This window comes from Meles meles, chromosome 10, assembly GCF_922984935.1.
Source record: "Meles meles chromosome 10, mMelMel3.1 paternal haplotype, whole genome shotgun sequence".
NCBI lineage: Eukaryota > Metazoa > Chordata > Mammalia > Carnivora > Mustelidae > Meles > Meles meles.
Window position 1 is genome coordinate 29,748,455 of NC_060075.1, and position 12,082 is coordinate 29,760,536.

General features: G+C 40.8%; 1 protein-coding gene across 2 annotated transcripts in view; it reads right to left on the bottom strand.

Annotated features, from left to right (window-relative positions):
• The window catches only part of CPED1 (cadherin like and PC-esterase domain containing 1), a 276,516-nt gene that overhangs the window by 30,297 nt on the left and 234,137 nt on the right, over positions 1 to 12,082 (bottom strand). For both annotated transcript variants that reach the window (XM_046020852.1, XM_046020851.1), the window contains 2 exons: positions 10,758 to 10,875; positions 3,328 to 3,464 (listed from right to left, as the gene is read on the bottom strand). In XM_046020852.1, coding sequence (XP_045876808.1) covers positions 3,328 to 3,464; positions 10,758 to 10,875 — 255 coding nt within the window. The remainder of the gene's footprint in view (positions 1 to 3,327; positions 3,465 to 10,757; positions 10,876 to 12,082) is intronic.

The following is a 12,082-nucleotide window of genomic DNA, read 5'->3' on the forward strand; positions in this document are numbered from 1 at the left end:
AAATGTATTGGGAAAGCTTTATGTTCACCTAATTATATTCATAAATGGAGTTTTCTTAATGTAAGTGCTTGATGATAGTCACAATGGTGAACATTTACACAATTATGTCTGGGCTGTGTGTTGTGTATGTGAACCTGTCTGTATGTTATCAGGTCCCATGGTTGTAAATATAAAATTTCTTGTTCTGACTCTCTCTCCTTTGGATTTCCGCTGCCTCTGCCCTGGTTCTGACTTATACAACCTTTTAAAATACAGATTTTTTAGATTAAAAAATGCTCACCCATGAAAATGAAAACCATACAGATATTTTAAAAGATCTCTTCACCCTTTGCCAACCATGCTTTGCTCCCTGAGCTGGCTTCATGGGCATGTGACCCAGGGGGCTGCCCAGAGTCTGTGCAGTGGGAGGGCCCTGGGCTTGCTTTCTTGCTCTGCTCCTACCACCTTGGAATTCTTAATCATTTTGAACACAGGGTCCTGCATTTTCGTTTTGCCTGGGCCTCGCCAAATATGTACTGGTCCTGTCACCACACCATCCCTCTCCAGCTCCCCTTCACTTATGTAATCGTTCCTGATGGTGTTACTTCCAGAATTTTCTGTGTATACAGGCATGTTTACATGTGTGCATTAGTTTTTACATCAATAGTGTTATTCTATACATATACTATAGAATATATATTCTATCTTTGAACCCATACTTTAGAAATCTGTACTTAGAATCTATACATGCTTTGGCTCCTCAATGTTGTGTGATGGAATTCTTCCATTAAAGAGTCTCTGCCACCCCCGCACCCGTATCCCCCTCCCTGTTGGCAGTCTCTATACTGCTGTGGAAGGATTTTTTCTAATTCTGGCCATGTCTCTCCTCTGCTAAAAATGTACAATGCTTCCCTGCGGTATATAGAATACATTTGCATCCTGGTGAACACATCAGACTCTGTAGAACCATGGCCAGTGTGCCAGTGAATCCGAGTTCTGAGTAGGAGGGTCTGAATGGTGCCTCTGGGCTAAGATACTCACTAAGATAAGTCCTTACTGCTAAGCAGTCAGCCAGCTGGTCTCCGCCAGGATCACCTAATCTGAGCACACGGTTTATTTTCAGACTTTGCAACATCTTCTGTAACAGGTAGAAAAAAAGGGATCTTCCTTTTTTCTTACCATTACTTTGTACAGTTGCTAATAACCAGCCTTGAAATTAACAAAGACTGTTACCATTTGTGCTGCCGCCCAACTCCCCCCAGTTTCTATATTGAAACCCTACCCTGGTATTAGGAGGTGGGATGTCTGGAAGGTAATCAGGTTTAGATGAGGTATTGAGGGTGGGGTCTCCATGATGGGATTAGTGTATTTAGAAGAAGAGGTGGATCAGAACTCTATCTCTGTCTTGTGACAACCGCAGAAAGGCCGCGGATGGAGGCTGGGAAGGAGCCTTCGTCAGAACCCAACCCAGCTGGCCTCCAGATCTCAAGATTCCTCAGCCTACAGAGCTATGAGAAATGAACATCTGTTGCCTAAGCCACCCAGTTTACAGTATTTTAAGACAGATGAGGGAGAAGGCTTTTCGCTTTCTGCAAACTGTTTAATCTACGTTACAGGATTAGATCATATAGGCTTCTTTTACTTTATGGATGAAGAACGTGAGCCGGGGAGACAATATGTGTCATGTCAAAAGCCATGGAATTTAGTTATGAACTTAAATTAGCATCTACTGCCTTTCAGGTTAATAGACTGTGACATCTTGGAATTTTCCTGAACGCTCTAAATTCTGAGGTCAGAACAGTATTCTGGAAGACTTTAGAGATGTCTAACTATTGCAGCAACAACTATTTTCATTGCTTCCAGTCCTGCATTTCTTAGATGTGGATGTTGGATTGTCCAAGTTGGTGGTTAAAAATGCCGGAGTAGTAGCCATACATCTGTGTGGGATCATGGGAGAATTATTCAATCGCTCTGAGGTTTAGTTTTCTCAAGTAGAAAACACAGGATAGCTATCTCACAGATTTATGATTAGAAATAAGGATTTTAACCTATCTGTTTACTCAACAAATATTTGTTAAGCAACCATTACATATCAAAAAGTTGGGCTAAACAAGGAGATTATGTTAGTGATTCAAACATGTCCCTTGTCCTCATGAAGCTTACCGTCTGTTCAGACTTAAGGTATGAAAAATGTAGCTACACACTTACTTCCTTGCACAGAATCAATTCTCAGTTAATAAGACTGATGGTTCATACATTTCTAGATGTTTGTGTTCTTCTCTTTCCTTTCTAAAAGGAACTAAGGGCTGCTTTATCTTCAGGGCTACTCCCTGTCATGAAAATTGGGGCATTTATATTGGAATCGCTGTGAAGGAGAATGTCCATCCTCCTGTGCTGTCCTTCCGCCCTCCCCCATCCCCGTCATTATTTTTAAATTATTTGCTAGTAGAGGATCTGAACCTAGGCTGATCTGAAAAACTGGCATAGGTTCATCCCAGCATTCTTTCCCTTACACATGAACAGAACTTAAATATATATATATATGTGTGTGTGTGTATATATATATATATATATATGGTTTTGAACTCAGTCTTGTCCCTATGTGAGTACTTACAAACACTTTATAAGGAAATCTCTGTCTAATAAAAAGTACTTTGAGAGTCTGGATAAGAATTACTTACTTCATGTTAACCAGGCATCTCAGTCTATGTGCCCAGTTCACACGTCCAAGAGCTTGGCCGGGATCTACCTACTCAGAGCGCGCCTAGCAAGGAGACACTGCATGTCCGACAGATCAGCTTAGAGGCCTCACTAAAGGGAAAGCAGCCTAGTGAGGTCCACGTGAGACCTGCCCGGGAACGTGAAAGAAGATCAGGAAGGTTAGCGGGTCATGCACTCAGGAAGCTCTAGCAGAAGGGAGCCTGACATGCAGGGACATTTCATTGCTCGAGCAAGCGAGCTCCAGATGTCTTGCTGCAACCATGGGGCCTGCTGGGGTGGCCACTGACGAGGCCAGCTGCCCCGCACTGTTGTCCCTGCTGACGTGGCAAGCTCTTACCAAGGTGTGCTGAGAAAACCAGCATGGAATTGGGGCAGCATGGGACAGGACTTTAATATCCTCCATCTGTCAAGTAGACTTACTTGGAAATAATGGAGCATTCTGAGCAAGGATCATTAAGGCCCTTCTAGGATAACATTTACCCGTGACTCCAAAAGCCAACTGCATGCAGTTAGTTATCGTCTGCCAAGTAAGAGAGCAGGAATCGGTCTAGTTGATACAATGGCATGGCTCTTGGTGCTGCAGGGGGCATGAATGAAAGGCTTCCCCCCACTGGATCCAGAACCTACCTTCCTTCCTCCCAGGCACTGCTGGAGTTGGGGCTTAGTGAGAACACCATATTGGCAGTCATGGGGTTGCCAAGTTATTTCTCTCCAGTCGCAGGTCCTGTTGTCTGAACAGCTAAGGCAAGGCACGATCCATTGGCCTGGAATGGAAAGTGAAGACTTTGTTCAGATTTTCCCAGTGAAATGAGTTTGTCAGTCACTGCGGTGAGAACACCACTCTTCACCGTGCAAGTCCACGGAGTGAGGCATGGCCCCCCGCCAACCAGATAGAATTGCAACATGTAGGGAGGTTCTGAAGTAATACAGCCCATGCCGAAATCAAGTAGGAGTCCTGCTCTGTGAAACTACCTTCTGGACGAAAAACCAAGCAATTGGATGCTCCTCAATTATTACTCATTTTTAAATAATGCATTAGGCACTTTTTTTTTATTTTTTTAAATTTTTTAATTTTTATTATTTTTTTAATGCATTAGGCACTTAATAGGACCAAAGTAGATGGGAAGCCACTAATATTAAGGCAGTTGGCCACACATCCTCATTGACCATATATATATATATATATATATGCTTAGGTTAGCAATCCAATAATAGATATAGTCCCTGCTTTCAAGAGAGTCAAGGTATAAAAGAATTATTTAATATTCCAGTAACTCATTGTTTTGAAGACTAGGTATTCCTTAACTTGATCAGTGACCATTTTGGTGTGAATCTCTTCAGTTCGTTCTAGCTCTGTTGCCTTCATTTCTTCAGTAGCAAGAGAGGCCTGTATTGTTCTCACACGGCTGGTGGGAGGATTTCATGGGCTAATGCACGTTAGATATCTAGCACAATTACGATGTCATATTTACCTTTGTTACTAACAGACTTCAGGCACAAAGTAGGTCACAAGCTTTAGTAAATGTTTATGAGATAAATGAATTGTTTTCAATACATTTGAGATCTTTTCTATTTTATTGATAAGGTGATATGTATTCAAACACTTCCGATTTTAGTGTGAGTTGACATATTAATAATTAGAAAAAATTCAAGATATTAATTTTTTTTTATTTTTGTTTTTTCCTTCTTCATCTTTTCAGAAATGGAGTTTGAATCCGTACACTGAATATGGAGTGGTTACTTACATCCTTTGTGGACAATACCCTGATGTCTCCAGCAATCACAGGCCGTACCCTCAAGGTCTTGCTTATGTTACCACTAGCTGTTTCTCTTCAAAATACCGAGGAGGTAAATATTCCTAGCTGCTTTTTGAGTTAGAAAGAAAAAAAAAATGAACAACTTTACCCATTCTGGCTTTGCTTTGTCGTTCTGCGAACAAAAGTATTTGGTGTGACACTAATTTTAGTGAGAAGAATTCCTACTTTCAGGTGATGAATATGGTGCATTAACATTTCATGACCTCAGGGACGTCAGAACTGTGTGTTTGTGGAAAAGTTATAAATAATACAATATGAAAGAAGATCGAGTTTATGGCTCACAGAAAAGGAAAAAAAAATTGTGGGTCTATTAAGAGAGAACTGGGGGAGATAAAATAGTACTCTCTGGGAGGATTTTAATGTATTATGTTATTGAAATATCTCCCCTACTAGATGTTAGGTGTTATTAGTGTTAAAAACCTAATAACTAAAAAAAAAATTACGTTTCATAGCACGTGTCAGATGCTAGGGATATTCTGAGCACTTTAATATATTAATGTATATAAACCTCTTAACTTACAATGCTAAACCTCAAAAAAATTTATAATCAGGTTAGAGGGTTACAATTTATACAGTAAAATAGTTACAACACAATAAAGGTAAGGCATAATTGAGTGAAGATATCTGTGTGGTGCCAATAAGGTGTGGGCTCTGGAGACACACACGCCTGAGCTTGGCCTCCAGCAAGCTCCACGGGCCTCAATGCGGCCCATTAGAGTTACCTACAAAGCTTTTTAAAATCCCCATGCTCAAATTGTATCCTGGACTGATTAAATCAGAACCACTGGTATGGAACTGAGGCACCAGGATTTTTTTAATGCTTTTCAGGTGATCCTAATTTGCAGCCACGGTTGAGAACCACTATTTAACTTGGAAAAATTACTTAATATTCTCTCTAGGAGAAAAAAATATATATATATTCACCTAACATAGTGCCTGATACCTAGCAACCAGGGGATAGATTTTTCTCCCCCACCTTAAGTAAGCCGTGGCAGTTCAGAATAAGGAAAGCATCATGAGGATCAGAGTTGTCTGCAAGGTCGGGTCTTCTGGATAGATCAGATTTGGAGAGATGGAATGGGTGGTACTTTGGGTACAGTGACGAGGTAGCCCTAACAGCAGTAGGACTGAAGAAGTCAGAGGCCTCTGCAAAAGATTCCATGTAGGAGAAAAAAAGAAGTCTGCTAGGTAAAAGGCATTTCCAAAGTTTCCAGATGTAGAGAAGAGCAGTGCTACTAAAAGACATGACATAGAGGGGTGCCTGGGTGGCTCAGTGGGTTGAGCCTCTGCCTTCAGCTCAGGTCATGATCCCAGGGTTCTGGGATCAAGCCCCGCATCAGGCTCCCTGCTCGGCAGGGAGCCTGCTTCCCCCACTCTCTCTGTCTGCCTCTCTGCCTACTTGTGATCTCTCTCTGTGTCAAATAAATAAATTAAACAAAAAAAAAAGACATGACATAGAAAAAAATTTTTTTTCTCCTTCTTGAAAAACTTCAGTCTCCAGACTGAATGCAGTTAATGACCCCTGTCCATTATATACATACATTATATTTTACATATACATTATATATGTATATATCCTAAATGACATAGAAAATTTAGGAGAGATGTTGAGTATTGAACAGCAAAATGAAGACTGTCCTCAAAAATGCTTATTTCTCCATCCAGTTCTCTTTGTAATTTTTCTGTGGTTTTCATTCATCTTGCTTCTAATTCTAACTTTTCCCTGTATTATAGGATTTGTAATCAATAACCACCTCCTGCATATATATCTTCACATCTTCATAAAGATTTGTGGTCAGTGGGCATCGTCTCGAATGGAGTTGGAGTGGGGCTTTGGGTCTCCTGTCCATCCTCCTCTTTGACAGATGAGGTAAACTGAGGACCCAAGAATTGAAGGACAGAAGTGGGATCATGCTGTTAACGACTTGCTGGACCAGAACTAAGGTCTTGGAGTCTCCAGTTTGCTGATCCTTCTGTCATGTTAGGCCTGGTGAGCACAACACCGTCAGCCAGAAATGAAATATGGCCCAACGATCTCTTTGGTAGCACTTACAGGAAAACACACAAATAGGTCATTTTAATGAATTGATCTTTATATTGAAATGTGGAATTTATTTAGTGGGTTCATATGTCGACAGAGACTATGTTTAAAAAAATTATTAATTTTCTTTCTAATAGGATGGTGGCATGTTAGGGACCTAAATGTGTTTCCGCTAATGAGACTATATTTAGTGCTATTTTCAAGGGCTCTGTTTTCATCAGATTCTTGAGTATTTCAGAGCGCGTGCTTCCTCTCCCCCAAACACTCTCTCCCCCTCTAACCTTGCTGACAGCTAATTTTGTACAAACTGGGGCCTTCTTCGGACATTTGCATCTAAAGCTGAAGAAGAAAAGAGGCCAATTGCAGGCACAAAAATCCAAATATGGGGACAATTATTTTGTGGGCATAAAATCTCAAGCACATCAAAAGGACTCCTGATTGGGTCTCTGAAAACTTGGCCCCAATGGTTCATACTACTATATATTTATATAGTCATAACTCTTTGCATTTTTGTATTGGTTAAAAATGCACCCCCTTTTTATTGTGATTTAGTAATTCTGCTGGAAAGAGACATCTGTATAACATCACCAGGACTGGAGTTTCTTGATATTTTAAATGATACCAGCTCTTAACTAAAACTGTCAAAAAGAGAGACATAAATTCTATGTTATATATTTAAACATTGAATGAATCAAAGCTGTGATTTCTGAAATAGAGTATGACATGTGTTTTAGGGAATGACATTCTGAGGAATAAAATTGGCTTTTGGGAGAAGTTATTTGGTTTATAATTGTAGCTTTATATTTAATGCATGTTAGGGTTTAGCCATTTACGTGAATCAGATTGGCTGACATAATGGAGAGAAGAAATTCACCTTTGTGACTTGGGGCCATGGTGAGATGTAAAACCATATAGATGGCACTGATTCCTGACTCTATGTTATAAAATAAAGCAGTTTTCACTTAAGGGAAAAAATACATCATATGTTCAACTTTAGAAGTATTAAAGTACAAGCTGTCATATTTCCTTGCTACAAAGAAAAGATGGTACTATCTTTTGTTCACATATCAGAAAATGCATTTAGACCTATTTTTCTTTAATGTTATTCTCATTCAAAAATCATTGTATAAATTTCTTCATCAGATTAGAAGAATTGTTTTTTCTTTCTTAAGCAAGAGATTTTATTCTTGGTTGTGTCTTATAGTTAAATTCTTTTCTAAAGGCTAAAAATCAACTTAAAGATTAAAAAAAAAACAACCCGGCACTCAAAATTGTATTAGCTAGTGTTATTGAAAAGACATGTAGACCATCATTTCATTGGCAAGGTGAAAAAATGGATCCGGTTTGCTAAGTAACGTAATGTGCTGTGAAAATAAGATTTTGGAACTAATCTATGGCCATCAAGCTAAAGCCGGAGGGCCTGGGTCAACTTCCTTCCACTGCTGTCCACCATGACAACTGCTTTCAGCAGGATGGAGTCCTACTGTCCAGGAAGGAAATCTCTGCCTGCAAAAAATCCATTCTTGCAAGCTGCTGTCCCTGGTCTCACTCATTCATTTTGAATCTTTGGGTCTTTAGGACTGTATGGGTGGGGCAGTGAGCCCTGACTGCTCATAGTGTTCCACGGAAAGGAGGAGGACTTGGATCTTGGCTTTAGTTCAGCAACCATTTTTAAATCATACCTTAGACATTGAAAGATGAAAAAGGGACCTTGTCTGCTCTGGAGAAACATGCAATCGAGGACAGTCATCAGTAATGCACCTTTGATTATATTAATACACACATTGTCATGTGTGTACCTATACTCCTGTATCTATGTATTAAGTTCATTATAAAACAAAAATAAGGATGATTAGATATAAATAAATGCACGTATATTTTCATCTTTACTGGCTTCTTCCCGGGGACTGTCCCATGCCACTCCCTCCCTTGCTCCCATGGATCATTCCATTCTGAAGATGACTGGCTAGTGAAAGAGAGAGAAACAAAATGAAGTAAGTGCTAAGGGGGACATGTGCCCAGAGTGTTCTGGGAGCACAGCAGAGAAGCCAGTCTGGGGGTGGGGTGGTAAGGAGAGGCTTCCTAGAGAGGAAAATACAGCATCAGGAGAACGGGGCTGGGGTGGGAAGAAGACTGAGCCTCAGGGGATAGCACGGACCAGGGGGTGGAATCATGCAGGTGTACTGTGGACATGAAGTGAAACCAAGAGGCTGGGAGGACCTGGGAGACAGGGAGGGCCAGATTTAGAGGCCCAGTACTGTCAGGCTAAGGACATGGGCTTGCCTGGGGAGTCAATTTTGGGGTCTTCTGTGAAGAAGCCTAGCTACTCAAGGTCCCAGAGGGTGCCTGCTGGAAGGCAGCCTCTCCTGTTAAGAACCAGGCACAGAGGGTGCCTGGGTGGCTCAGTGGGTTAAAGCCTCTGCCTTCGGCTCAGGTCATGGTCTCAGGGTCCTGGGATCGAGCCCCGCATCAGGCTCTCTACTCAAGCAGGGAGCCTGCTTCCTCCTCTCTCTCTCTCTCTGCCTGCCTCTCTGCCTACTTGTGACCTCTGTCTGTCAAATAAATAAATTAAAAAATCTTAAAAAATAAAAAAAGAACCAGGCACAGAGATAGCTTCATGACAGGGCCTGGCATAAGTTACAGCAAACTTAATAAATAGAAAAAGGTGCCACTTCTTGAGGAAACTCAGTACTCTCTCTTTGGCTTTTTTTGTTGGAGAACTTTTGACTTGGTTCAGCAGGAGGAATGGAATTAAGTTGTTTTATGATTCTCATAAAATGTCATCTGATAAAAAAATCCTTAACTGGACACATTGGTGTCTCCTTTGTATGTAAGAGCCTATATCTCATTTAGCTGAGAATCGTAAATTATACCACCTGACGCGCCATGATGGGTAAATCCCTCCCTGTGCGCCGACTGTAATTCATTATTTAGAACACATGTTCAAGAACGGGGATATGTCCACGTTTGTTAACTGTGCATGGCAAATTGCAATTTGTACTGCCCATTTGTGAAACTCATTTCCCATTCAAGTTGTGGTGTGAAGTTCATGGCAAGGGTAGAAAAGTTCCTGAGTGTTTTCTCAGATTCTTTAGATGATGGGAGGCGTGGGGTCAAGAGGCCAGGGGGACAACCAGGAATCTCAGAGAAGACGCCCCCTGCTCCCCTCATCCCTTTGGAGGTAATTTTAGTCCCAGCTTTAGCTGAACCCCAGTAGTCTCCACCGGAAGAAGAACACTGGGGAAGGAGAGAAACAGGGAATGTGGGCAGTGGCACCACAGTGTCTCATTCCAGGTCTGCTCTAGAATTAGGCAGGGTTCAACACCGCAATTTCAATTTGACATGATGATTTTCCTGCCTCTATTAATTAATGCTCAGTATATGGGAGACATTAGTGATCATTCTCAATGATTTTTTCTTAATAAATGATTTAAACCTACACTTGTTCTCTTAAGCAGTTCTTTGGTTCCCAAAATAGCCAACCGATATTTACTTTGTCCCTCCTCCGTAGAAATTATAGTGCTAAGTGAATTGACAGAGTGTGAACAAGTCAGACTCCTTGTCCTCAGAGAGCTGGCGATCTGGGAAGACTGACCTCGAAGAATTATTTACATACTTAACATTTTTTTTTTTTTAGATTTTATTTATTTATTTGACAGAGAGAGAGATCACAAGTAGGCAGAGAGGCAGGTAGAGAGACAGGAGGAAGTAGGCTCCCTGCTGAGCAGAGAGCCCCATGCAGGGGCTGGATCCCAGGACCCTGAGATCATGACCTGAGCTGAAGGCAGAGGCTTAACCCACTGAGCCACCCAGGCGCCCCTACATACTTAACATTTAAATGATTGTGGCAATGGTCATGGAAGAAAGGCACAGGGTGCTATGAAAATATACAATAAAGAAATAAAGCAGGGGCTCAAGAAAGGCTTTCTGGTACAAGTGACTTGTTGGTTGATATCTGTAGATGGATATGGATTAACCAGGCAAAGAGCAGAGGGTGAAGAAAAAAAGATTTTGGTGCATCAAAATAGTTCACATACTGAAGCAATACATTCAGATTAATTAGATATGTTACCGTTCACACTAATGAAAAAGTCATGCAGTACCTTGACTTTTCTTTGTATAAGGATAGTTTAACTAAGTAGCTACATCCCTGTATTAGAGGATTTTTTAGGAGAAGTGATATCCAGAGTGATAGTCACCTGTTGTGTCCCCAGATGGACAGATCTTTAGTTCGGGCTGTGAAATGGCTTCAATGTAGTCAGAGGAAATAGGCTGTAACCCACAGGTTTCCTCTGGGTGAATCAGCAAACCACAATCCTGCATTAAAATAGTAGAAATTAGCTGTAATGAACCTGACCTATAGTAATAAAATCTAAAAAAATAAGATTATTTTTTGTGCCAAATAACTTTTGCAAATAACTTTTACCCTTCTTGTGGTTTTGACTTATCAACAGTTGTTTGTGCTAGAAATAACTACTTGCATTGAGCGATGAATATAAATTCTAAGGACAATTTAACCTTTATTTTGGCATTGATATTCATTACTGCATTAATACTGCCACTGATATTATTAACACTCTGCCATTTTTTTAAAGAAATGGATGCAAGTTTTACCTTAAAAAATACACCTGTGTGTTGCTGACTCATTAAAAATAAGACTGTGAGATAATATACCAAGTGAAAAAAAAATCAGTGTGAAAAAAATGGGAAATATTTGAGGAGAATGTTAACAAATGAATTTCACTTCAAAGCACATTTACTACAGACATGGAATTAAATACATATATTTTATTCAAAACATGTTCACATGTTTGTAAAAGTAGGTACCATCTCACTGCAGTGAATATCATTATAGATGCACGTTCAGTACTAAGCAATGTTTTCTCTAGTCTGACACGTGCAGTGGAGAACAGCAGTTTAGCTCTCTGAAATCTCTCTTCCTTTCTCCTCTGCTCAAGCAGGTCAGAGCACTCTTATTTTCATTTAGTTTTTCCTTCCTTTCCCCCTTCCTCCCTGCCCCCCCATCCCTCCCTCTTCCCCTCTCCTTCCCCTCCCTCCTCTCTCTCATGCACACATGGGCTCTCTTTTTAAGGAGGTAAAATTGGTACATGACATTACACAAGTTTCAACTGTAAAACACTACAATTCAACAGGTGCACACTACAAAGTGATCTTCTGGCTTCTTCTTACAAGGTATTGACTCCTGTACCTGACCTGCGTCCCTCCATCCGACCTCGCCTGATTCTACCACCTCCCTTCTCACCGGCTTCCCTCAGTCTATCACGCTTTAGGGTGGGTAAAAATGCTATCTCTGCTGGGAATGCTTTCCTTCTAATTTGTCCTGGAGAGCATCTTTTTGTGTTTTAGGTCTCAGCAAGGCCTTCTTGAAACTCTGGCATGATTCTGTAACCCCACTCTCGTCCATGTCATCCCTGCTTGTTTCCTTCATACCCTTCACCATTTGGTGATAATTTGTTATTTGTGTCTTGTCCACTAGACTGAACATGCCATGAGAGCAAATAAT